This window comes from Pyxicephalus adspersus, chromosome 6 (genome assembly GCF_032062135.1).
Source record: "Pyxicephalus adspersus chromosome 6, UCB_Pads_2.0, whole genome shotgun sequence".
In the NCBI taxonomy this organism is placed as follows: domain Eukaryota; kingdom Metazoa; phylum Chordata; class Amphibia; order Anura; family Pyxicephalidae; genus Pyxicephalus; species Pyxicephalus adspersus.
Genome location: NC_092863.1, coordinates 20,524,818 through 20,552,581, shown reverse-complemented (window position 1 = coordinate 20,552,581; position 27,764 = coordinate 20,524,818). Strand labels below are relative to the sequence as shown.

At 37.1% G+C, this 27,764-nt stretch overlaps 1 protein-coding gene across 2 annotated transcripts; it reads left to right on the top strand.

Annotated features, from left to right (window-relative positions):
- MLLT6 (MLLT6, PHD finger containing) lies at window positions 1-27,718 on the top strand. 2 transcript variants are annotated; one of them, XM_072414909.1, is made up of 19 exons: window positions 1-135; window positions 3,858-3,912; window positions 5,254-5,363; window positions 5,461-5,564; window positions 7,067-7,175; window positions 8,005-8,106; window positions 8,182-8,277; window positions 11,414-11,537; window positions 12,263-12,706; window positions 12,879-13,027; window positions 15,334-15,439; window positions 17,522-17,588; window positions 19,789-19,913; window positions 20,651-20,812; window positions 21,260-21,336; window positions 22,777-23,099; window positions 24,695-24,779; window positions 25,580-25,765; window positions 26,385-27,718. In XM_072414909.1, the coding sequence occupies exons 3-19, from the start codon at window positions 5,316-5,318 to the stop codon at window positions 26,424-26,426; spliced, it is 2,349 nt and encodes a 782-aa protein (XP_072271010.1). In that variant the 5' UTR covers window positions 1-135; window positions 3,858-3,912; window positions 5,254-5,315; the 3' UTR covers window positions 26,427-27,718. The 2 variants fall into 2 exon arrangements, with proteins under 2 accessions (XP_072271010.1, XP_072271011.1); XM_072414910.1 differs by lacking the exon at window positions 12,263-12,706.
- The last annotated feature ends 46 nt before the right edge of the window (window positions 27,719-27,764 follow it).

The following is a 27,764-nucleotide window of genomic DNA, read 5'->3' as shown; positions in this document are numbered from 1 at the left end:
TGGTAAAATGATCTGGTTTTGTGCAGTCTAGTAACACTTTGTCTTTAATTTTCAGCATGTTATGGAATTGTTCAAGTGCCCACAGGACCATGGTTCTGCCGAAAATGTGAATCACAAGAACGGGCTGCCAGAGTGGTGAGTTTGTGATGCAAATGACTACTTCTAAATATAAATTATATGAGTGGGATAACATCCAACCCTCCTTCAAGTTTCAAGTATTCCATGCCGACCCCAATTTTTACCAATTTTGTTTTAAAGAAGATGGATAGCAGGAGTTTGTCCACCATTAAATCACCATTAAATCACCATTACACGGCGAATAGCGTTGTGGTTAAAACATTTTTTCTTTGGAACTAACATAGGTTTCTTTGTATAGACAACTAACACCATCCCCATGACTTACTAAATGGGAATTGGTTACTTACGTTTAATGTAATGTGCTGTGATGTTGATACACCAACTTTTTGTTCACCTAAATATATGTAATACAAGATTATTGGCTGACAAACCCCAGCTTTCTCTGTCTTCTTTATTACATACTTCTAAATATATTTAGACATTCAAAATGTTCTGGTTATAATGAAACTCTGATTAAAATTACTAGAAGAAATTATCTACGTTGTTAAAAACATTTTTCCTTAGATATGGATAGAGTATGCAAGGGTCAGAATACCTGTCAGGATTTTACTTCTCCCTGGGACTGCAAACTTCTCAGTTCCAGTATGTTTACACATTGCCAGCAGGACAGGAAGTGAGAAAACCTCTCCAGCAAGAAAGCAAGGAATGGTTTTTCATTAGTAGAATGCATTAGTAAAATGAGGGAAACTAGAACCCCTGTGACCGTCTGTGGCCCAGTTGCAGATTTTCCCTCAATTCCTGTGAGGCGATACCATTGTTAGGATAGGAAGTGAGGAAGTGAGGTTAAAGCAGACCTATCACCACATATATATATACCTAATATACCTAAGATCTTTTGTTAGATTTAAACCTAAACTTAGTTTTGGTCAAGACTTTTTGAAAACTCTTTCGGATAGTTCAAGTTATACCAAGCCCCATCTCCACCCTCAGGGATCTAGATGACTGGCAATGGCAACCCAAAGATTAACAAAAAATGTCATCCGCTCCCCCATTTCCATGGCCATGCAACTACATGTTATTAAAGCAAAGTAAAATAAAAAAAGTGAGATTGTAAGTAGTTTAGGGCAGTTTGGGCAGTTTAGTATAGGTCCACTTTAATACATTTTATCCAATTACCTTTCCATTAATAATTAGGCCAATTAAATATGTCACCTCAGATTTTTACTGCTATATAGAATGAATAGAGGGAATTTAGTGACTGCTAACAATCTCTCTTAAACATTTCCTAAACAGCTACTGTCAGCAACATCATTTTTACCTTTCACTAACCTCTCCAGCTGCACTTTGAAAGTTGTCATAGTTGACATAAGGGTCAGTGATGCATTCGGACACTTTGCAAAAATGTTTTGCAGTGGGTCCTTTTCCCTACTTCAATTTTTGATCTTATCTAGGAGATAACTCAATAGGAGTAAAACCAACCTTATTCCTTCCACATCAGCATATTTTCTCTTCTGCACTAGATCGGTCCCCTACAACCTTTTCTTACGTCAGTCTGCCCACTGACACTTTAACATTTAGTGCAAGCCTGAGCCATCATGTTTACAGTATGGCACTTTGGCCCAGTCCACCAACTTAAGCAGGGAAAGAAAACACTCATGGATGTAGAAATGTAGTAAGGTAGAAAGAATAAATGAGCACATTACAAAATACTTTTGTTCCTGAAAATTCTTCCTTTAGTATTATAAATTAGAAGGCTGGTGAACTGACAACTTCCTGTTAGAATGGGGAATGTTAAAAGGGTTTTTGCTCTGCTACAACTACAGAGATCAGGGAGGTAATTTTTAAAGCTCCTGTAAGGATTTAATAAATCAGGCCCAATAAGTCCCAATATTTTACAATTAGACTTTTTTTTACAATTTACAATAGCTAGCATTCACAGACTATTTTATGTCTATACCCATTTTTGATCTATGTTCTACGGGGTTTATTAATTGAGTGAACGTGCCATTTACCAAACACTTACTGTAGGTGAATCAATCATGATTATTTGTACATTGACCAGGAAAATACGACATCAGTGAAATTTTGCTGTTTGTCATATTCACTGCATTGTAAATATATCTAAGCCCAACAACAAATGCTTGAATGGGCATACATCGAAATCTTAAAGCAGAACTAAACTGAAAATAAAAAAACACACTTACCTTCATTCCCCCAGATCACTCGATGGCACTGGACTTTCCCTCGATCAGGTCCTTCGTAAATGACACGTTCACTTCTCAATTATTACACTCCTTAGAACATAGATAAAAATGGGTTTTGGATAAAATATAATTATATATATATATATATATATATATATATATATATATATAGCCACAGTGGCTCAAAATTGATATAATTGAGAACCAGTTGGAAAAAAATAAGGTTGACAAAGCACCAGGAGCTGATGAATTACATCCACAATCATTTTAAGGTCATTACAAAGGAAAAGAGGGCACTCTTTGCATTTGGAGACAATCAGAAGTTTAATCTCCAGATAAGGAAGGGGTTCCTCACTGTAAGGTCTGTGAAAATGTGGAATAGGCTCCTTCAGGAAGCAGTTTTAGCAACTATTATAGATTGCTTTAAGAAAAAGCTGGATGCTAGAAGCTTATAATTGAACTGGGTATTAAAGCTTTAAAGTGAAAATATTGGTTGATCCAGGGAGCATTTGATTGCCTCATGGAATCAGGAAGACATTTTTTTCCCCTGCTGGAGCAAATTGTGACATTTTTTTTTGCCTTCCTCTGGATCAGCTACAGTTAGGTCCATAAATATTTGGACAGAGACAACTTTTTTTCTAATTTTGGTTCTGTACATTACCAAAATAATTGTAAATGAAACAACTCAGATGCAGTTGAACTGCAGGCTTTCAGCTCTATTTCAGTGGGTTGAACAAAAAGATTGCATAAAAATGTGAGGAACTAAAGCCTTTTTTAACACAATCACTTCATTTCAGGGGCTCAAAAGTAATTGGACAAATTAAAAAGCTGAAAATAAAATGTTCATTTCTAATACTTGGTTGAAAACGAGGTAAAGCTGAAAGTCTGCAGTTCAATTGCATCTGAGTTGTTTCATTTAAAATAATTGTGGAAATGTTCAGGAACCGAAATGAGGAAAAAGTTATCTCTGTCCAAATATTTATGGACCTAACTGTATGTCTATAGGGTTTTTATTTGGCATATGTGTTTATTACAATAACTTGTCCAGCATTTGATTAAGCTCCATGTATTGATCCTAAATGGAGGCGTATCCAGCATTTGAAATCTAATTTTTGTTTGTCAGATTGATGAACATATTATCCTGTTAGCCTAATATTTGTGCTATTTGGTGTCTATTTTATATAGCGGTGATATTTGACATTCAACAAACATTCTCTGTTGGAGAATCGGTTTCTTTCGTTGAAAAGACATGTGCCTGAAACAATGTGCGCTAAATGTCAGATTCACTGTTTTAACAATAGACTCCATAATATTTTCTGTGTTTAGTTGACCAACATCATGGCTAACATATTTTTTTATGCATTTACCATGCACTTAGGATAAACTTTAATCTCTTTATGTGGACTGGTCAAAAATGTGTTCTGCTAACTTTTTGAAAATAAAATGTTAAACTTAACAAAGACACTATGGGACCAGAAATCAAGCAGCGGTTAACACTCCATTTTTGTGAAATGTTTGGTAAGAAATTTATGTAAGAAAAACTAGCTAATTTTTTTTCATCCCTCTCCTTTATAGAGATGTGATCTTTGCCCACATAAAGAGGGGGCACTTAAGAGAACAGACAATGGAGGTAAGTTATGAGACTCTGTATTCATGCTCAACTCAAATCGAAATGCACACCCAAACAATTGACCTCCCTCGTTTGCTTCCTTTTGGTCTTTTAAATTTACCATTGACCCTAATGTGTTATATGGTGCAACAAAATATGACACATTGTTATAAGTTAGGATTGTTCCTAGCTTTTTATGTGTCCTACCGATTACCTCCACCTATGTTATGGCAAATAGGGGAAAGTACTTTAAAACTACTCTTTTATAGATACAGTATGGTGAGTTAGTGTTCTTACACTAGAAAGTGTTACTAGCACTATGTAGTAAATAAATTCCTGTCTATCTGTTAAGTATTGTATGTGAGGATTATTCTATTTCTGTGTTAATCTGTGCCTTTTGCCTTGTACAGTAGCAGTGTGATCCTGCTGCTTGTGTCTATCTCCCCTGCTGTGGGTGTTTACTCCAAAGTAGCAAGTGCTACTTAAGGCTGAGTCTACACGGACATTTTTAAAAACGCATGTAAACGTTCCTAGTGCATTGATATGCATTTTTATGTGTTTTTATGCACTTTAACCTCCCTAGCGGTTCATTTCTTTTTTGTTATGTCTAAAAGCGGTACGTTGTTTTTCATGAAAAATTATTTTACAGTATAATATATTAGTATGAGTATATTAAAGTTTGAAACACAAAATCATGTAAAAATAATAAATTGAATAAATTAAAAAATCTATATATTTAAATCAAAATTTTGTTTTAATTTTTTTTAATTAAAAAAAAAAATACATATATACTCATACTATTATAGATACTGTGAAATAAATGCTCTTGAAAACAATGTACTGATTTTACACATATAAATCCAATGTATTGCATTCAATACAGTTTTTTTTTAATTTCCCACCCCGCCCTGCCCCACCAGCAATGTACACACGCACCAACGTCACCGGGAACTCCCCCGTGACTCATCGGGTGCAGAAGCCGGCCGGAGGAAGAAGAAAGAACGCAGAGATCGCGGCAATGGACCGCGCAGGATGCCGGCAGATCAGGTAAGCACTGTATTTACTAACCTCCCCAAAGGTTTACCTACCCCGAGTCACACTCTGGGTTACCGCTTTCAGCAACTTTTTTCTACCCCGAGTCACACTCGGGGTTACCGCTAGGGAGGTTAATTAGCGTTTTAAAGCTTGCCTTGCATTTTCTCAAGTTTTTCCACATTTTTCCGCAGTTTTCCATTTTTTTGCAGTGAATTTCAAACATGGTCTTTTAAAGCCTCAGGTTAAACGCTGGGGAAAACCTCCGTGTAGGCTAAGCCTAAGGGAAACCAGTTAAAGATATTCTTTTTCATTTTGATACTTTTTTAGGTTGGGCACATGTGGTATGTGCCCTGTACATCCCAGAGGTTCAGTTTGCCAATGTCCTGACAATGGAGCCTATTGTCCTGCAATATGTGCCTCATGATCGATTTAATAAGGTAATATTTTATTATTTTGTTTTTTTTTTTTTTCATTTAATTATTCCTTATAAATTGTAAATATAATATTGTCAGTCTAATTGTCATAATCCCACAGACATGCTACATCTGTGAGGAACAGGGACGAGAGAGCAGGGCTGCTTCTGGGGCCTGTATGACATGTAATCGACATGGCTGTCGGCAGGCATTTCATGTGACATGGTAAGTAGTAATTGCAATTTGTTTCGCTAAGAATATATAAAAACATATGATCAGTTACAGTGCAAGATTCCTTGGCATGAATATGCCAAATACCAGAATAAAATTATATTGCCATTCACCAAACATTCTTTGGTGGAAAATCTTCCAGGTGCATGTGTTTTTAACTGCAGTGAATAATTTTCTACCAGAAAATGTTTAGTGAATTTCATATTTGCTGCCTTTTTTTTCTTTAGTCACATAGATATATCAAATAATCCCCTTATACTAAAAGTTTTCAAAGTGTATCTTATTTCCACAACCTTACAAGTTTGCTGTTTTTCAGAACATAAATGCTAATTAATGCTATGCTTTATATAGTTATTGTTTGTTTAGTGAGAAGTAGCAAATCCTAATCATGCACCATTCTTTCATAAGAAAACTAACCTGGAATTTGTATCACAGTTGCATACATGTTCATAACCGACATTTGTGGCCATTGTTCAATATTCTGCCCTTCTGATCAGAAAGTGACCAGAGATAGCAAGTTATTCCAGTAACCAAAAAAGTGCCTAATGTCTAGTATACACAAGCAGATCTGCTGCCAATTGTACACCCAACTGTAAATTTCTGTCTATCTCTCAATATCTCTCTGTCCTTTGTGGCATAGGTTTAACAGGGTCCACATTACAACAAACATATATGTAGGTGATCAGACAAAACACATTCTTTTTAGTTTTTATGGTATTTAAATTACACTGTAGGCATAGGGTAATAGGAAAATGAAAAACAGAGTTGATATTTTGCAGTCTTGTTTGACAGTTGGGAAGGAGTTCCACATAACTGGAATATTGAAATTTACAACTGCGCTTCATGCAGCTACTAGGCTGATAGATGCAAATTTTCCATGCTTTTTAATATGCTGCACTGATCTTGCCATTGATTTTGACTATGTTACTTGCATTGATGTAGCTCATACCCCTCAAAGAAGATCCACCCCACTTAAACAAGGCATGGTGTGTGTCTGTATGTATATATAAAATCAAAAAGAAACACCTTTTCAGTTCTAATGTTTTATGTATCAGGATAATAAAAAAAAATGTTTTTTAGCAGGTTCTAAAATAACTAATACATTTATTGACAGTGATATGTAAAACAACATATTCCACTGTGTCATTATTTATTTAAATAAAATGAAGCAGTCATGTGTGGCATCTCCCTAAATATTTACCTTAGACAGTAACAATGACATATGACTATGGTAGAGACATTAGATTGTGGGCCCTTTAAGGGACAGCTAGTGACATGACTATGAACTTCGCTTCGTAATATGTCAGTGCTAAATAAATACTGTATAATACTAATACTGTAACCTCTATCCAGTAATCTATCTCTTATTGCTTTTGCTTCCACTTCAAACTGATCATTCCGAGTACAATTTCTTTTTAGTGTTGGCTGTATGGTATGCTTTTATTAAGTTTTTATCTCTTCAATTGGCATATTGTTTATCATCTTTTCCACTTTAGTGCCCAGATGGCTGGTCTGTTATGTGAAGAGGAGGCTCAGGAGGCTGACAATGTTAAGTACATTGGATACTGCAAGTACCACTTCAACAAGATGGTCAGAGATCCACAGGTGCCTTAATTTGTTCTTCCATAAACTATTCCCATCTGCTTCCAACTTTATGGTTTTCCTGTTATGTGCTAAACTCCTTCCTCTTCGTCGGTAGAAACACTGAAGTCTATTGTAAACATTTCAGTATTTTTGTGCTATATTTATACCTAATAAACACATAATGATTTTCTAGTAGCTTCTTTTTTTATTATCTCTTTATGAAATCCACTGGTTTGCACTAGAAACTGTAGTGGGAATTTTTAACTAAGTAAACTTCAGGCAGATAGGGAAAAAAAATAAAAAATGCAGGTATGTATATGTTAAACATATATTTAGGTGAAAAGTGTAGAGTGCGAAGAGTGCATTGCTGCATCTAAATGCATGCATTATTGTAATAATGCACATATGCAATTCCTGGCATAACAGCATACAGATAGTAAGAGGGCATGGCAAGACTACCAGCCAGTCAGGTTCTACAGTGCCAGTGAGAACAGATCTTTCTTTTATCCAATTACTCGACTGGAGTGTGTTTTGACCAACCCCCCTGACCAAACTGCTGTTGGTGCAGTGGAGATTAAGGCTTAGCTGTGTTGTGTGGTAAGAATACCTAGATTATAGATCTGGCTGCACGTAATTACAAATTCACTTAATTGTAGTAAAGTTTTAATTTTAATTTCATAGTTTGTTGCTTAGAGGCCAGCTTTAGTTACTTTCTCAGCAAAGTTTTTTTTTTCTTTATCATGAACAGCATAATAAAACTTTCTTTTGTCCGCTGCTTTTTGGTAATAGCAATAGTTGTGTTCCTTAACCTACTGTCAAAAATATGTAATTGTTTTTTTTCACCCTTTAGAAAGTCTCACGAATTCCTTGTCCGATAATCCCTGGTCGCTGCAGTCGGTCAGCTTCACCTTCTATAGAAAAACCCCTCTTTTACAAAGAGAGGCAAAAAAAGGTATGTATGTGTTAACACAGGTTTTGTTGTATTTGTTTATAACTGTACATTTTTGAATAACTTTCTTTTCCCTAGAGTCATAAGGACAGGGAGCGAGTTCGGCATAGAAAGCACCGTGATTCACCAGGACACATAACTGTCCCACCACTATTGCCCATCTCTGTTGAGAAGGTATTTCCTTCTTCTAAATTCTTTGACACTAAAATGAATTCTTCAGATAAAATAAAAGATTTATTAAAAAAAAGTGGCACCCTTTTTGGGTTATAAAGTGATTATGATGCAATTCTTTAAAATCTACCTTGTGGTTTTTATGTTCGGAATTTATTAGTAAAGTTTTGTAAAGTTTATAATGCTACAAAACATCTGTAAAAATAGATAAAGTTGACATAAATGAGTCCATTCATTGTGTAGGCAGGAGGAGGAGGAAGCAGAGTTATCTTGTGGTCTAGACACTCCTTGTAGCTTCTGTGACTAGTTGTCCCCTCCACAGACTTCAATGGAAAAAGATTACAACTGCATAGAAACATCTGGACAGACATTTCTAGGCTTTTTTTTAGAGCAGTTTCCAGACGTTTTTGACTGCAAAGTGCCCTCCAGGTCTCAGAACAGGAAGTAGTTCTAGGTGACAAGAATGGCTGGCTGTATCCCTGGACACAGCAGAGCTGATTATTCTAATCCTTTCCATCCTGAGGTCCATCCTGAGACAAATCAGAAACCTCATATGCAAAAGAAAAAGCTTGGGTGGATAATTTAGAACATTTCTTCTCAACAGAGAAGGAAGAGATGGAAGCATGGTGAGCCAGATGAGGAACAAAGCAGCCAGGTGCATTGGTAAGCCAGATAAGAAACAAGAGCAGCCAGGTGCATTGGTAGGCCAAATAAAAAACAGAGCAGCCAGGTGCACTGGTATCTGACATGTGCTTAGAAAGGCAGTCAGGTGGGTGCTTTGGTAGCCAACATGTGGTTAGAAAGGTACCTAGGTGCATTTGCAAGTCAAGTATAGTTGGGGTCTGGTTATGTGTGTGTGTGGGGGGGGGGCCTTATTTGATATCTGGAAGCCCTGTTTAATAAGTTGGTGCTGATATCTGCCCACCAACACCCTGGGAATGATTACAAGAAATAAAGAGCAGTAATGTTGTTCCCTTTACTGTCACCAGCTCAACTTACCGTTTAAATAAAGCTAAAAAAAAACATAGACTTCAAAAACATCTGTTTAAGCCTTTGCAAAAGCCTGTACAGGTAGTCCCCGGGTTACATATGAGATATGGACTGTAGGTTTGTTCTTAAGTTGAATTTGTATGTAAGTTGAAACAGGTACATAAATGCAATGAGGACAGATGTTTATCTCAACATATTGTTGGGCAACGTGGTGTCAGTTACTGTATAAAATCCTCACTGTGAGTTAATCACAAACCAAAAACCCACAACCTCTGCTGTGTTTAGCAAAAGATTTCTTCTGCAAGTCCTGCGAACCCTGTCCTGCACAGAAGGAGGAGGGAAGCCCCATTTGTTTGTATGTAGGAGACATCCGGATGTCAGATGTCCTTAACCTGGGGACTATCTGTATAGGTGCTAGCAAAAGCTAGCATTTTAGCCTGAAATTGCTCCCAGACGCCTAGCTCTGCAGAATAAACAATTGGAAGCAGTAAACCCTGCGTTTTCCTAAAGCATGTCTGAACATAGCCTAACTTTTTCCCGCAAGTAACTTACTTGCTTTAAAAAAATGCTGTCAGGTAGGTAGAAGCATTTAGCACAGAAGCGACCTACACAGTCTTTTATCATAAATAAGTCTGACTTTCAGCACATTTTACTATAGTTCCTTCTTAATGCAAAACTAAACCACAAATGTTTTAACTGATAGTGAGGTTAAGGTTTCTCTCGTGGCAATGCTCTTTACCAGCATAAAAAAAAAACCTACATATAAGATTTAAGACCTGACACATGATGTGACCATGGACCTAGGTAATTATGACAGGCAATGTATCTATCTACAATAAAATAACCTTACCTGCTTGATTGCGGTTTGTTAAACACTTGCCTATCCCCATTCTGTCGCGGGTCCCACCATCTTCTTTCCACTTCTCCTCCTGTTTTTGATTTGTGGGCATCTTGATTAGTTGGCCAGGATGACATGAGAGTTCATGTAGTCCCAGCAGCCACAAGGGGAATCCCAGCACCCTTTGCTGAGTTGCGCATGCAGCGATCAGGAAGGAAAGTGTTTTATTGCACTAGGGAAATCACTTATCCCTTTTCTACAACAAAGACCTGCCTAAATTTGAAAGCGGAACCTTAGTTCCTCTTTAACTGTGCATTTAGATTTGTTTTTCCCTCTGCGCGAGCTACAACGATGAATTTTATGGAAAAGTAAGTTAAAAAGAATTCTTAGCAGTGGACTGGCCATGAAGGGCCCCAATACAAATGCCCCTTGGCCTCTTCCCTCTCTGCTAGACCAGGGCCTAATATACAATCCTGCTTCTCTGGCTTTTCAGATCCCTGGCTTTTCAGTATCCTGTTCACTATATTCAGGCCAAAACCAATATCTGCCACTCAACCTAGAGGACATTTGTCAAATAGTGCAAGCTCTTCTACTTCAACCCCAGGACTTTTGTGATTGCTTGGTTCCCCAAGTTCCTGTAGTTAGACATAAATTGGTGCCCAGCCCTGAGAAAAATCAAGGGTCAAATAAATTGTTCCAACATCTTTTGTGCAAATTGTTACTTCTTCCTCATGGCACCATCTAGTTCTTGAGGACCCTCATTTTGAGCCCTTTTAAAATCTGCTCTCTTTGTCTCGCAGGTTGTCTGAGCTGGCTGCTCTATCCTGAGCCCCACTGTTCATTCTCTTTACCAACATATTGGTCTTTGAATGTCATCCTTCTTTTCTTCTTAAAGTTGTATCTTTTGTTGTTGTAAAGTTGTCCTGTCTTCTCAATGAAGATATTGTGCTGCACATCTTTACCCTTCACTTTCCTGTCCCAAAATTTTCGCTCAGTGTCTAGCACTCCTGCCTTTGAGGTGCTAGGTCACAGGTTTGAATTTCGGCCATGAAATTATCTGGAAGAAGTTTCTCCCTGTTCTTGTGTGGGTTTCCCCCTGGGCACTTTATTTTCCTCCCACATCTCAAAAACATGCAGTTTGGTTATTTTGGTTTCTCCTAATTATTGACTTTGGACTGTTAATGACATATGATGATGTTAGTGAACTACTGTAGAAAACTACTGTACACTCCCTTTAAGACTGATTATTCATATTGTTGCCTAATCCCAGTCAAGACTGGATCCTTTCAAGTAGTGTTTTGTTCCATACAGCATGAAAGTAGCACTGACAGTCCAGAGGTTTCAAGAACAGAGTTAAAAGGCAAGAAGCCATATGGACACAGAGGTCGCAAAATGGGAAGTGGAAAAAATTCTTCAGGTGGTACATCTTCTACAGGTATTTATAAAAAAAGGTTTCCCTGATGTTGCTTTGTTTGTTAATAAAGACCCTAAAAGACATGTCTTAAATACGGAGTTGAAATTTACATTCCACCTTAAGTTGTATGGCATGTCTTCTTTCTGTTGTGGGCACTTAAACAAATTGCTGTTTCAACTGAACACTGCCTGTACCCACTTCATTTTTGCTCCTTAATTTAACAGATGTTTATGTTCAAGTCCTATAAATGGATACCTCCCTTTTTTGTAGAAAGAGACATTGCTGGCTAATCAGATATGTGTTTAACATGTTGGAATGTCTTTCTGAGCACTTCCTACATTGATTAGTTAGTTTGAATTTTAACCCTTACATTGCCCATATGTTGCAAGTGATACAGATATTGGTCATAATTTATGGATATTGTCAGAAATGTGTTCTTTTTGTATACTTTAATGTGGAAATGATGAAAAATGTTTATTAAGATAGCTTAAAAGTGATGCTTGTGGGGCCATTACCTCAAAGCAGAGACCCACCAACTTCTTATATTTCAGAACTCTAGCAGGGAGATGTCCTCACTGGAGTTTCCAAGAGATAAGTGCAAATAGTGGTTGATTTATTTCTGTCAACATCCACCCTTACCTGAAATATCAGATTTGGTGCACTGACAGTTTCAGATATTTGTAAATGTTCCACCTTCGCTTGTTGTGGGTAGAAGTAGTCTTCTCTCACTAGATCTCCCACTGCAGGTAGTGTTTCCTCTCCTCCTGATTTGGTCACTTTCCCCAAGTTGGAAGAACAGGAGGAGGAAGAGGGGGATGATGAAGAAGAGGATGATGATGACGCAGGGAGATCCTCCAGACCAACACCATCATCTCCTCCAGAACTTGCCTTCTCAAGCTTTGGTTCCATCATGCGATTTTCTAGTGAATCCTTACCACATAGCCGACCATGGGACCCCTCCTCTGGGGAAGCCAGACAACAGAAATGGAGTAGAGATGGTACTGAGCCCCCACGGGAAAAGAAACATAGAGGCAGCCAGAAAAGCAGACATGGTCCTGGAAGACCCAGGGGGAGCAAGAACAACCCTCCACATAGCATGTGCTCCTCCACTTTGCCTCTTCCTCCGCGGCATTATGTACACCAATCTAATCTTCATAGTGTCAGCATGGATTCAACCCTGCTATCCTCAGGTAATGTTATGTTTTTCCAGCCACTTGGCCCTAATTAAAGCACCGTGATTATGAAAACATAAGGTCCTAAGTGATAATTTTGTGAATAACCAGTGCTTTAGATTAAGTTTGTGTTTTATCTTGTTTTACACATAATCTTTTTATGTACTGATATTGTGTCTTCTCCTTTCAGGTATCTACACCAGTAATAAGGACCCAATCTCTGTAAGGACAGCATGCAGCACCCCACTCCCCTCCAGCATCTTGTCTCACCAGACCTCCCTTCCTCCATACAGCAGAGCTTGCTCCATAACCCCTTCTTCCACAGCCTCCACCACACAGGTCTGAAATTAGTGTGATGAAGTTGAAATGCTTTCATGTAATGTTGATGTTTAAAAGTGAACCATACCTGGAATCCTCAGACTTGAAATCTTCCACATTACCTTGCCACATTGGATAATTTATTGGTACAGCCTTCTTGTGTAGATAGACAATTTGTTTTTTGAATAGTAAGGTCACACAAGTTATCAGGCACATGGTGATTTCAATTAAAAGTTCATCATGCATTTTGTTTGCTATGTTAGGTCTATGCAATCACATTGTACATTTTATATATAGTGAGTTCTTCTGACACATGAGCATAGAAGCACATAGAAAGCACTTCCAGCTGTTGTCTAAATTAGTAGTTATTTTGAGATGTGGAACCTGAATTTGTTCTTAAGTTCTATTACTTTGTTTTCCTGCAGTATTATTGCAAAAAACACACCTTGTTCTTAGGATAGCTTTGTTTACTCCCTGCACTGTATATATAGTGGGAGCTGTGGTTGTCACCCAGGCGCCTGTCCTGATTTGAAACAAGTCTTCCTTTGTCTGACACACACACGGCCAAAAATACTGGCATCCATGCATTTATGTCAGTGCCGAGGAATGCCTGATTTTTTTGTCTGTTTTTTTGTTTTCTTCCAGTGCCAACAAAAGAAAAACGTGACAATATCAAAGCATTTGTCATAATAAAATGTAGGCTGGCCCAGGATAACCAATAACTACCAGTATTATTTTTTTCCCTGATATTTCTGATTAATCAGACATATTGTTTTTTTTTCATCTCTGCTGATTCAATACTTGACCCAGTTTTTATTTTCTAACCTTTTTTTTCTCTTCAGTCCAGATTTTTATAGCTGGAGAAGGTCTGATTGCCAAAGCCTTTGCTGGTGGTTTTCTAGTTTGGAAACTTTATAGGCTGTGGGGCTGTGGTCTATTTCCTCAGTGAATCTGGTTATGGCATGTGTTGACAAAGAGTCTACAAAAGTGATAGCGGAAGTTCATGTATTTAGGGGTTTCTCTGATGAGAAGTTGAAACCTATTACCTATAAGGGTGATCTTCATTTGACAGAACTATCAAGTTTAGGTCTTCAGTTTAAAGCTAAACTGCAGTTTACAATGTATACTTCATCAGGTGTTCTTTTCAAGATGACTTTTACAATGTTATAGATTATATCTTTACCACAGTTTATACATTTCTCTAAAAAGTAGCTTTCTGTTGATTAGGGAGAAAAACTACTTACACATGCTAGATAATTGTTGCCTTAGACAAACAATTTTTACTAATGATAAAGAATCCACTTTGGCAGGTCAAGAATCACCAAGGACAGCTGCTGTCATTTTCTTTGGGGAAAGAGGGCGGCAGTGAGAGGCACTCCTTTGCATAATTTTTAGGAAATGATAGCGGTGGTCCTTGGTCAGTTGTGATGTCAGAGCGGATCATTTGCAAAGGGTGCCTCTTGCTGCCTCCTCCTTTCCCTCTATAAAAATAAATACTACTACGGTACGTAGTGTGTTATACTGGGTCAGTCTGCACATATTTATAGACATATTTTGATTAGTAAATCATAGAATGCATTTAATAATGAGGAAAAATATGGACACTCCAGTGTCCTAATGAACATATTTAAATATAAACTCCACTTAAAAAAAAATGATTTTCTATCAAACTGTGATTGATTACATCAGTTTTGCTTTTTTCAGAAAATTACTACTAATTTTTTCCCCATGTTTCCTATAATGGGATGTAGCTAAAGGGCAGAAGGTAAATGTTGTGTAATGTTGTTAAACTTGAAGTTGTTTTTATTGATTCTATTTTTACTTTGAAAGAGCTTGTGAGTTTTTTTTAGCCACGCTGTTGATACACTGATACTTCCAGCAAGGTACACTACTACCAGCAAGACTAGGTGCCCACTACACCAGCCTGAATTTCTGATCTGTACCATGAAATTACAACATTTAAACAGCCCTTCTTTCCAGATGGAATGTGGAGTAGGGCACGGGCAAAGGAAATATATGCCGAAATTGTGAATGCTGAAAATGTTATATAGGTCCCTAGGTTTTGAAGCACCCAGGAAGCTGGAAAGGGCATCTAAAGATATGTGCAGGCATCACTATGTGTTTGTATTGAGGCAGTGTATTCTATTTTGTACCACTTTGGTCCCTACAGGTTTACTTTAGTTATCAGCTTGTCTCTGCCCTCTGTTGGTGTATTTGCATAGGAAGTCAGATTAAACACTCATAAAAATAATTCTGTGCAGTTCAACAGTCAACAGAGATCACCTTTTAATTTTTTTTTTTTTTTGTACTCTTTGCAACTCTTGTAGGTCTTCTCATTGGCTGGCCCTACATTTAGCATCCCATCATCTCACATTTTTGGAAGTGCTTTATCGATGCCCACACTTCTTAGCCAAGCTGAAAACAATAGGACAGGTAACTGTAATATCTAATTTTACTCAGGAAATGTATTTTATATATTTTATTTAGCCTGTCCAAACCTTTTACTCTATGCATGAGTTCCCCTTACACTTTGACAAATTACTAATGGACCCTGCCTTCAGACATTAATTTAGCTGAACAAAGCACATGTAGCAGTTGTTTCTAGTTATCCTGTATCCTGCTATATCTGAAGAAGAAAATGTGTTTCTTTTTGGAAACGTGACTTTATAGACATAGCAAACACTACTGTTCACAGACCATATATAAACTTTTTTTGCATTCAATTAACAAAAAACATCATAATAACATATTATATATACAGTTAGGTCCGTAAATATTTGGACAGAGACAACTTTTTTCGAATTTTGGTTCTGTACATTACCACAGTTAATTTTAAATAAAACAACTAGTTTGACTTTCAGCTTTAATTCAGTTGCTTCAACAAAACGATTGCATAAAAATGTGAGGAAATAAAGCCTTTTTTTAACACAATTAATAAATATATATTTATATATATATATCTTTGAATACCATACTGTTTACCAAATCATGAGTTGCCAAAATTATAAATATTTAGTGAACAAATGCATTCTCATGGCTCCCTTTACAATAATTAGTGTAAAAATATAGAAGACACTTCTCCTCTTAAAGTCTTCAGTGGAATCTCACAAGAGTGCTCAACATGCTCAACAGCATTAAAAGCTGCTTTATCAAGAGACAAGGGAAGGCAGATCAATATTTAAGAATAGCAAAATCTATATTAAATGATTGTTGCCAATTGCCATATTGAGTTGGTAACTGGCTATTAGGTTACATACATAAAAGCTTTCAATTGGTATTACAGGGCAACTTCATCATCCCATAAAAACTTTTAAAACACTCTGGTTTTAAGACAAACTCTCCAACCATTCTAATATGTGGCATGATCCCCAAAAGCAGGTGTGAAAAATGTAGACTTAGAAAGTTGTGGCCAGTTCTCAATTGGGAAAAGTCCCACATATATGAGAAGAGAAATGGAAGACCCATTATGTAATATAGTCATTTAAAATAACCCAACCAATTGTCTGTGGGAATATGTCGCAGGCAAGAGATTTCTAATATATATGTATATATGTGTATATATATATTTCTAATATATATGTGTAATATATTGTCCTGTGGCACAATATAAGGATATCTAAGATTTACAAGAGCTGCTAAATCGTGAATGATTAGTGATAACATTCACAGCCCTAAAAGAGGATTAATGTGGTTAACTTACATGGCTGCTGGAGCTCTGTGTAAGGAGATCTGTGTTCCATGTGGCAGACCTAATCCAGAGTGAAAGGTTTTGACAGCTCTGTCATTTAAATCGGCCCTGCATATTTGCTGCATATGAGGTTTTCGGCTATCATCTCATCGTATATTGGTTGGAGAGTTTGTCCAAGAGAGTGCTTTAAAAGTTTTTATGTGATGATGAAGTTGCCCTGTAAATACCAATTAAGGCTTTTGTTTAGAAATTTCATAAAATTATGATAGTTGCCTACCACTTGTGCTTTTCAATTGTTGCCTTATCACATGGGGGCTAAAAGTGGCTTTTTGACACACATTACTATTGTATACTTTTGTCACTATTAGGAAACCTTCCTTTAAATTTCTAGCAGCCATTGCTGGAGGGCATGCATGTACACAAAAGGTGTCTGCAAAGAGGTTGCAGTAAAACCTAGAATCAACAATTATGAAAACATTTTTTTTTTATTTTTAAAAAGTGCAGTTGTTTAGCAAACTTTCTTTTAAGTAGTCTACATCTACTTAAAGAAACCCTGCCACCACCTTAAAAATTGCGGGTACGTATTTAAAAAGCTTACTTGCTTTTTCCTTGCCATAAACTCTAGTTTGTGGCGTTTTGGAAGTTTTCGCAGGTTGTTGACATATTTAAAGTTCAGTAAATGCACATGCGATCTTTTGATAAGATCCTTGTTTAAATGGTAGGGCAACAGGGAATCTTTTAAGAAATATTTTTTTTGTTTGTTTTACCACACTATATCAATGTAAGCAGTAACATTAGCACTAACAACAAGCAAATATGTTCTACAGAGCCTGAAATAGAAGATTGCAGCTTCGTGTGTAGTGGAGGTTCTCCAAGAGAAAGTCTTTCCTCCATGTAAGTATTCTTTTCATCTCCTAGTAAATGGTTAAAATACTGCAGCTTTTGTTAAATTTAAGGTCATTAAGAAAAGGTGGACAGAGCAGCCGAAGGTGCAGCATATCATATAGCAAGCAACATTACTTACTAATATGCTTGTTGTTTTCCGGGGAAAAAACCTTTAGGGTTTGGAAACGGTTAATGTGTGAGTGTTAATGAACAGGTAATTGAGGATAAATGGGGCCTGCATGCTGGATGGCATTATCAGCTGGCTTTACTACTTTAAGTTGAAGTAATTTAAACAGCCATTTAGTTGCCCAAAAATTCTGTACTGGACTGTACTAAACTTGGCAAAAGAAGAAAGCCTTGGGGGTCAGCAGTGGGGAATAGGCAGCCAACAGAGGTTTCTCTGTGACTTCTGTACCAGCAAGATAATACAACCTGCTACAGGAGAAGCCAATGGTATGCCATCTACAACATGAGTTTTCTAATCTTGGGCCCCATTAATTAGTGATGTTATATTCAGGGATTTAAGGCCATCCACTGGAAAATAAATATCATTTGTAGATGTAAATGTTGGCCTTTTCTTTGTTAAAAAACACTGAGGGAATTGGAGTTCCTTGGAGGTAATATATTAATCAAATATTATGCAACAGATCCAGTATCAGTTGCATGAAAAGCAGAGGCACAACAGTATTTTTAGATTTTTAAATCTTATTATTTATGATGTAATAAATAAAGATTACATGTTGTTTTATTTTAATAATACTTAGGTTAATGCAATAAAATATCACTGTAAAATACCAGTATATACTTTTCCATCTTTATACATTTATCCAGGTAAAGATGGGGTACCATCCAACAAGCTGGTTGACTTATTTCATTACAATATAGCACATTACTAGTGTTTTTTCAGCAGATGACCTGCTATGCATATGGAAAATGGCTTGGTCTAGGGACCAAAGCTAATAACCCATCCAAAGCCCTGACTAGAACGGACCATGGCAGGAAACTGTTTGTAGAGCTAAAGGAAACCAGAAGTCAGAGGGAAATAATCAAGAGATCATTCCAAAAGAATAAGAGCATAAGTAAATAATTAACCATGAATCAGTGGGGGGATAGCAAAAAGGATAAACAGCTGATCATGGAACATTGGGAGCCTAGAAAGGTATTGGTAGAGAAAGAAACCAAGGGTGGTTCTAAGAGAGCTCAAAGTTTGCGTGGGTTCCTCCCACATCCCAAAAACATGCATTTAGGTTAATTTGCTTTCCCCCAAAATTGACTTTAGACTGTAAAAATGACATGTGACTATGGTAGGGACATTAGATTGTGAGCTCCTATGAGGACAGCTAGTCACATGTCTATGGACTTTGTACAGTGCTGCGTAATATGATGGCACTATAAAAATATTGTGTAAGGCAGGCAGTGTAAAACCTTCAAGAGATGCCACATCAAAGTACCACAGTAAAGAAAAAACAGTAAAATGCCACAGTAAAGAAAAAAGAAACTGCATAGAATGTAGTATGGGTAGTTGAAGTAGAGATGAAGTATAGATGGTGAGTGAAGAACTACTAGGGAACATAGTTTGGTCATGGGACAGAGCTTGCAGGGAACACAATTTGGAAAGAATGTAGCGTGAACAGTAGCAAGAAAGAATTGAGAGTGTATTGTTGGACAATAGTGAAAACTGCTAGACAGAGGAAGAGCTGTGACAGAAGCTAGGAAGAAGAGGTACAACATAGGGGCATGCAGCATAGACGTGAACATCGTATATGCTGGGTAGTTGTTAGCTTTGCAGTGCAAAATTTTAAAAGGGGAAAAATTTGAGGTGGAAAATATACTTTCCTGCTATATTCATGAGAAGTGGTAGAACCTCCATCAGTGAGCAATAAAATTTGTATTCAAAGCGACAGGACAGGCAGTTGGGCCTGGAAATGAGTATACTTAGCAAACTGAATCACTGTTCTGCAAAGTATAATCCACAAAGAGATTATTCACTTTAATTGAACAGCCTACAATGATTGTAGTAAATTAACTTCATGATCTAGGCATTTGGACAGGGCTGTAAATCTGGGCTTCAAGGAACTAGTTAGGGCTAAACACTGGGCTGTGTTACATACTTTAGGTATTTAAGGGGAACTATGGCAATTCCCTCAATCTTTTTTAAAAATATAAATAAAAAGATGTCTGATGATGTTCATGTTGGTTTCTTTCCCAGGTCACCCATCAGTAGTCTCCCTCCTTTGTTTGAATCAAGTGGCCAGTCCAATAGCGACAATGTACCACAGATCACAGCCAATCTTGAGCAGCTGCTGGAGAAGCATGGAGAGGCAGGGGTTAACAGTAAGACTTGGGAGTGTGTGGGTTAAAATGAAGCATTGTAGGCTGAGATAAGACTATCACTATAAATGAAATCCATTTTGTTATGACAGTTATGTAAATACAAAACAGATGTGAAGTATGGCAGTGGTATTAATATAAACTAGTTTATTGGTTCTTGTCAAAATTGGTTCTGCAATGGTCAACAGACTGGTAGGCAGTAATACACTGTCATTATATACATTTAACAAAAGCTGATGTCTATAAGCAATAAACATTATATAATTTGTTTTTCCAGCTAAATGTCAAAAATTATAGTCAGCAGTTAACCAGGTCACTGGTCTCTCTTCCAGTTTTTCAGAATGGGAACTATTTTGCAGTATTACAGGTAACTGCAAGATAGATTAGGGGGGCATCAAGAGCAGTAATACAGTATTGCAGGTAGTATCCCACTTCAAGATGCATCAAGGATGCATCCTACATGCCAGTAATGCTTCAGTTCAGAACACCACCTTAGATTTATATAATTACTAGATTTGTTTTGTTATGAGATTACCATTCACTTTCTGTTGTGTTGATTATTTTTGTTTATTGCACTGCTAATGGGATTTATATTTAATATTACTTGCTCTAAACTCATTGTCATTCTAGTCACCCATCTATTACTAAATGTGCTTAGGCACACTGCACGGTTATGTTGTTCATGGATCTTTACAGGTCGCTGTGTGGTCAATTTAATTGTTTTACCATTGCATACACAGTTGTGGACATGCTTCAGGCTTTGCACTCTCTGCAGAAAGAGAATCGTTCCCTACAGGATCAGATTCTGACTCTTACTGCTCGTAAAGAAAAGCTACAACTACTCAATGTCCAGCTGGCTTGTCCTTTTCCTTCAAGCTTGCCACCAACCAATATTTCTAACTGTAAGTTCCTGCACTGTTTATCTTCTTATCATTTCAGTCTGCAGTTAGGTTACTTTTGTTTTTGCTGTGTTCCTAAATGCAATCTCCAGGTAAATTCCAGGAGTTCTATACCTTATTATTAGGAGATCATATTAGGGGTGATATAACACAGTATGCTCTTTTTTAAAATTCAAACAAATGACTGCATATTAGTAATGTGAACATAATATGACTTTATATGCTACATTTAGTAACCCATACACAATATTTGTGTTTTATTAAAAGTACACCTATGGGTACACATGAAGTTCCATGGCAGTCCTTCTAAAAAAATGTTTGCTGCCTTGGTTCTGTCTCACATCAGTATCACAGCAAGCATTCACAAACAAGCATTTTGAAATGTAATGTCATAGAAAAGAAAACTTTTCTCTGGGTTAGCAACTTCCTTTGTTTCTCCTCTCTATGCAGTGAGTTCCCAGGACTCCTTCAGCAATAAGAGTCCTAATTCAAAGAGCAGCTTTCGAACAGAAAACTCTCCTTCTGAGGTAAGGTGAACAGGACTAAAAAGACTGTCTACTCATTCTGAAATGTTCATTATTCTCATCTTTATATGTCTAAAAAAAGGATATCATGGAATCTGCACTTGTTTGTTGTTGAGAATCAGATTGTCCCTGGCTTGTTGGTTAAGGAATCTCACTCTAGCGTCAGGAAGTGATTTTCTTCATGTTTTTCCCAACGATAGATGCAAGACTGTTGGACTGTAGAGGACTCTTGGGCACCCTGTTGGTTTAGGGGACTTGGTCATTGAAGGATTCTTGTCTCCAGATCTTGAAACGGATTATTATTATCTAATAATTATATAGAGCTGACATATTACGCAACACTTTACAAAGTCCATAGTCATGTCATTTGGAAAGGGAAAAACTTCAGGCCATTTGGCTTAGCACTAAACCATCATTCTTGAGAATCATCCGGTCTTGATTTGGTTGGACAATACCATAGCTGTCAAGTACATAAATCATTCAAAAAGTCAGAAGTCTCACCAGGGGAAAAAAAGTAGATCCTGTTCTGAATGGAACGTCACATTTAGGCCTGGTCAGCTGTGTACGCTCTAGTAACCTGAATTTGGGGGATTGCTCTGCTTACCACAAAGGATTTAAGAACCTATAGGTGGGGGACACTGGACATGGGTCTCCTGGCACCAGGTTCAATACCATAGTGGACAGGTTTGTGCCCAGGTACAAGAATCATTTAACGGAAGTAGATGTGGTGGCTTTGTGAGATCTGTACACTCCAGGTATTGAAATGCAAAGCATTTTGGGCATCTATATTTCTCCCGATTACCACAAATATAATAAGTCTACTTCCTGTTAAGTCTGTCATTGGACATAGAAGGCATACTTTATTGGTGTGAATCACAGGAGTTTCTCCTTTAGATTATTACATTCCTTCATGTTGCTGGACCTGGACCAGCATATGGCCAACATTAAAGACATGTCTCTCTCTACAATTGCTCACAAATAGTTTTTTTCTTTGATTAGTTTTAACAATGGCCATTTTGGTGATTATCCTGTTTGGATATTTTATTAATTTGCTGTGTAAATTGCCACATTGGGAGTAGTGTTCAGCCAATACAATAGTTTGCATGAAGTTGGAAAAATGTATTTAAATATGCTTGCACTTTTGTTTTGAGCTTCCTTTGCTGTACCTATTAGCTTTCCTTTCTTTTTTGTTTGTTTACCAGTGTCTGTCTCTTCATTTAAATCATATCAAAAGAGGAAGGCATTTTTCAGAAATGTGTTCTAGTGAAAGCATTATTTATAATTGTGGCTCGTAAACAGTTGAGATTGGCTTTCTTTTCCTATGTTTGCCATTTCTTAATCTATTTTTTTTAACTGTATCCCTTGTCTTCCTCCTTAAAAATCTCTTAATAGTATAGTTACCTTTATTCTAATTTCACTAAATTGTATTACACTTCTCTACAGGATCCACATTCTGGCTGCCCAAGTAGAAGCAGTTCCTGTCTGTCACTGCATAGTACTCCTCCACCAGGCCCTCCGCCTCAGTCAGCACCATCTCTTCCTGCCATGGGAGCAGAGCAGCTAATGAATGGGCTGATGCATGCTGTGGCCCCTAGTGGCCCAACTACCCTAGCAGCTCTTCCTCTCCTTGGAGCTCTGTCTGGAAATCCTGGAGTGCTATCTCTAAACAGTATTTTGGGAAATATTAATGGAAGTATTCAAGGCACTATAGGGCAGGCCCAGAATCCCCTACGTAGTGGGACTGCAAGTACACAAATACCAGCCAGGTGAGATTTAATTTTATTAATTTGAAAAGAAGTCTATACTGTGTTGCATATATTTAATGTATTCTGCACAGGAAAAAGATTGATCTATGTATTTATGTTTCCCTATTTTTATCTAGGTACCACTTGCATTTAGTACATGCATGAATCTACTCTTGACTATTTGGTCTGAGTAGTTGTAATGTTTTCTATATTATTTTTTTTTTTTTAATTACAATTTACTGCTGGCTACAACTACTTGCTAAGGCAGTCCCCACTGCTATTGACTTGAAAACCAATGAGATGATGTCTCTTAAGTCCAGTCCTAGATTTTCTTTTAAAGGATTTTACCCGTAATAAGAATCATACTTTCCCTAAAGGAAAGAAGCCAAGGAGGGAGCAGGGTTTGAAGTAATATCTCACCATTTGTGTCAAGAAGTGTCTTCTTCCATTTCTCCACCCCCTGATCAAGGACCTCCAAGCTTGGCTCCCCATCAACCCATGACCTTTGAGGATGCTTGGGCATCTTGCATTTTATGTTGATTTGGTTAGAGGTGATTTCCTTGAGCTACATACTCAAGATTTATTTTCTGCTCACTTCCCTCATTCTCTATTTAAGCCCTCTTTTCTGTGTCTCCAAACATTGGTGGATTTCCATTTGAAAAAAGGTTTCATATCTTTAGTCCCTGCTGAGAAGTTCATCCAGGGGTTTTATTCAACCTGTTCACTGTTGTAAAACCCAAATGGGGAATCAACCTCAACCTGAACCTCAATCTGTATGGAGTAATTGGAATTGCCTTAATTTGTCAGGATACCTTTTCAGTGCATCAGCATTTTCTAATGTTTGCTGTAGGGCCCGTCCACTAGCAAACCAAAGTTCTCTTGAGAGAGCTGTTGATGAGAGTTCTGTCGGACATCATTTTCCTTGACTGTCCAAACTGTAATTTTCAAAAAATACAAAAACAACAAGGTGGAATAACACATTTTTGATAACAGTTACCAGTAAAGATAATTTCTCTTAACAATGGCATATTGATGAATAAATGGAGAAAGGGAAAAGAACAATACAAGCTAAACCATATAATCAAAATAACAGTATTTCGTAGTGGACTGGGAAACTATATTCCATATGGAAGTCTTAGGAGGAGACAAAAAGATCATAAAGGCTTTTCTTAGGACAAAGTGAAAATCAACACAATAGCTATCCATTTAAAAAAAAAAAAAATATGTAAGAAATTGAGACCAAAATACCCACCATGCAACCACCTGTTGTAAAGGCTTCCAGATTGCCAATCTAGAGATAATGACCATTCAAGTAGTCCCAGAGATCCCATGACATTGAATCAGGAAGTTCCCCCACTATCTTCTCAAGCAATTTGGTCTTTCATTCTTTCACAAAAGTATGTGGGCACAGAAACTGGTTCACTTACTTCACTGAAGGTAAATAGGATGTTATATATATTACTGCTTTTGAATGACATGGTTCGCTCTATTAAACACTTTAGAAAGATATATTTGCAATATTAGTAGTATATTTTGCAGGTAGTAATAATTGTTCTTTAAACTTCACACAGCTAACCAACTTCTTCCTACAATGCCTTTTGCTCTTTGCCTTTCAGCCTGTCCCCTCTGAGCACACTGTCAGAGCAGCAGAGGCAGCTAGCACAGCAGTTACAGCAGATCACCAACACTCATCTCACTGTGGTAAGCATCACTTGTTCTAAATACAGTGTCAGTAACCATATTCCAGTTTTTTTTTTCTTACAGATTTTGATTGCTTACTGTAAGCAGAATTGTTTTTTTACCATATATGATTATTGAATGCCAATAGTAAAAGAATAATTGTTTATATTCAGGTTACACCAGTAGATATGTTGTGTTCCTATGTAAAATATGTAAACAGTAGGTTTTCACTGTTGATGTCTAAGAGCGTTGGAAGTGTTAATTTTGCTGATATATTTTTGATAAAGCTTAATCACTATGTTTTAATTCCTGTTTTATTTAAATGTGTTATTGTGTCATGATACAAATTAATCTCGAGGAAGCAGTCACAGACATACTGCAGGCCTTTTGTTCCTGTTCTTTTACTGGAACATTTCATATATATTCCACTGACTACAAAATGGTTATTTTTAATTTTTTTACCTGGTAATAATCATAATCATACGTTTCTGACACATTTTGTATCTCATGTCTTGATTGACCACAAGAGACTTGTTTATGTTTGTTCTGATTGGTCAAATACATAGTATCATGCAGTCCACACGCTTTGATTTGTGTATGTAATCCTGCCTTTGTGCCAGTAAACTTTGAGAGCTTGAAACCATCACCTGTGTGAGGTGTCTTACTCTCCCGGTACCGCGGACAAAGCTTAGCACCATAGAAGGTACTGCTCTGGGACCAGACAACAGAACTTACTGCTAACAATGTCCTTTTGCTACATGCTAATAAATCAATTGTAAGATAAACATATATTGATAATTTTCATTTTTGTTTTATCCCAGGATCAGCAAAATGTCTTGTATCAAATTGTCCAAAGCCTCCAGCAGCGGAGGGACCTTCAGCGCCTGATGACGCCTGCTGCCCCACCTATGCTTCCTGTGACGTCAACATGTAGCACTTTAACGTCCTCACCTGCTCCACCCATTCTTACTGCACAAGCTCCTCCTTTCCTGGGATCACAAGGCGAGGTTAGTTTTGGAAAATTGCATTGTCTCTAATGTAAAGGATCTATTGTTGCCTGTTGCTAACTAACCTGTAGTAAATAGCCTTGTGCAGTGCTACCAGCATAATGCAATGGGCCTGACTTATTAAAGCTCCCATGATAGTCTATCTTATACAGTTTTAGAGAGCATTAATAAATCAAGCCCAATGAGTCAATTTATTCATAATTGATTGATAGATGCATTTACTTTGCAGTTCATCTCCTTCTGACCTGCTTCAAGTTGGTTGTGTTAGAATGGAATTCATTGCAATGCAAAAGTCTGACGATACAGGCCTTTGCTAGGCCCATGTAAAACTTTGTTAAGGACGAGCTTCAGTTGCAGTAACTTATTCAAGTTTTGCAGGTAACAAACAACTAAAAGCTGAAATAGAAAATTAGGTAAAAAGGAAACTAGAGCCCCCCTCTGACTACATAATAAAATAATAATTGGCAAGAAGATTTAAAGTGAATTTGAAAGTAGAATTGTGACACTGATCACACAGATGATAAAAAAAGTACATTTAATAGAACTCTGCATGTAAGGTGTACAACAGAGATTAGGGTTAGTTCTGAATTTTCCCTACCGACTGTCTCTTGTTTTTCAGAGGGGTGGTGAGAAGACTCCGACAAATCACGACAAGGGATGAACCAAATTCTACAGGATCCACCACACCTTAACATTCTCTACCCAGCCAAGGGGGCTTGGATCAGAGGAGAGGAGAGCAGTAGTAAAGAATATCTAGAAAATAGGAGGTTACTGAGCACATACCTATGTACCCTGCGACATTGCTACATAGGAGAGCTGATTCCTTGTAAAATAATCATTGTTTTTGTACTGAGCATTGTGCGTTTACATGTACAAGAAGTTTTTAATGTACAAGTGTTTTGAAAGGAAACTGTTGCTCAGTGCAACCTATCTTCCAGCTGCCATTGTTCCACACTGAACAATTAGTAAGAGAATATATTTTGAAAAAAAGTGTACCTGGTGTGGAGCAACCAAATTCTTCAGTAATTTGAAAAGGAAGCCTGATATGTTGCTTTGTTAGTATATATATTTTTTACAGTTCCTATAAATCAATATTAGTGGTCATTTGAGCAACATTTTTTTTTTTTCCAAAAATACTCCTTGTGGGTAGGTTTTTTTCGTGGCCTCCTTTTTATCTTAACAGCATGGCAGTTTGAGCTATTTTCCTCTCTTCGATTTGCCCATTTGGTAGTAGAATATTCTGCACTTGGTCCTTTGCCTATTCCGTTCTTTGGCACCACAGCAGAGCCTGAAGCACCTTGTGATACAAAGTATCAGTCCACTTGAAGAATCAGTGCTGGCAAGTTTTTTTTTCTATATTGCACTGTCCTTCTTTTCCCCTTTATACATGAGACATGTATTTTATTTGTGTATGTGTGGGTATATATTTTATGTATATACATTCATTTTTTTGTTTGTTTTTTGCTGTCAATTGTACTCCAGTGACATTTCACTTTATTCACATAGAAATGTAGCAATTTACATTTTGACTTTTTTTAAGCACAGGATGTAAATATTTGTACATATTTATTGTTTGGGGTATATTGGAGTTTTTAGATCTATTTAATAGGGGCTTGGAATATTTGTAACATAAACATTTATACCAATGTGTAAAAAAAGCATTCAGTAGCCCCAGATTTTGCACCTTCCTGAAGTCGCATTATGCACCTCTGACTGTTTGTAATAAAATAGACTTGTGTTTGATGTTTGTAACAGGTTTTGAACTCTCTGGCTAGAGAAGCATGCTGGGAGTTGTAGAAGCAGGCTAATTACAGGTGATCATAACCTGCATTATAATGGCTTAACAGTAAAATACATTACATTATTATTTCTTCTCCTAAAGAAGGGAAGTTCAGTATGTTTTGTACAATTGTTTTTTGTGTTTTTTTTAAGCATAAATGTGTTTGCACTGGATTTTTTGCTATTTTAAGTCAAGGCAGTGGAGTTATCATTTTTAAAA

Coding starts and splice junctions, on each gene's coding strand:
- MLLT6 (XM_072414909.1), top strand. CDS start 5,316: ATGGAGCCTATTGTCCTGCAATATGTGCCTCATGATCGATTTAATAAG. Junction 23,100..24,694: donor AGTACACAAATACCAGCCAG/GTGAGATTTAAT, acceptor TTTGCCTTTCAG/CCTGTCCCCTCTGAGCACAC. Junction 24,780..25,579: donor CCAACACTCATCTCACTGTG/GTAAGCATCACT, acceptor GTTTTATCCCAG/GATCAGCAAAATGTCTTGTA.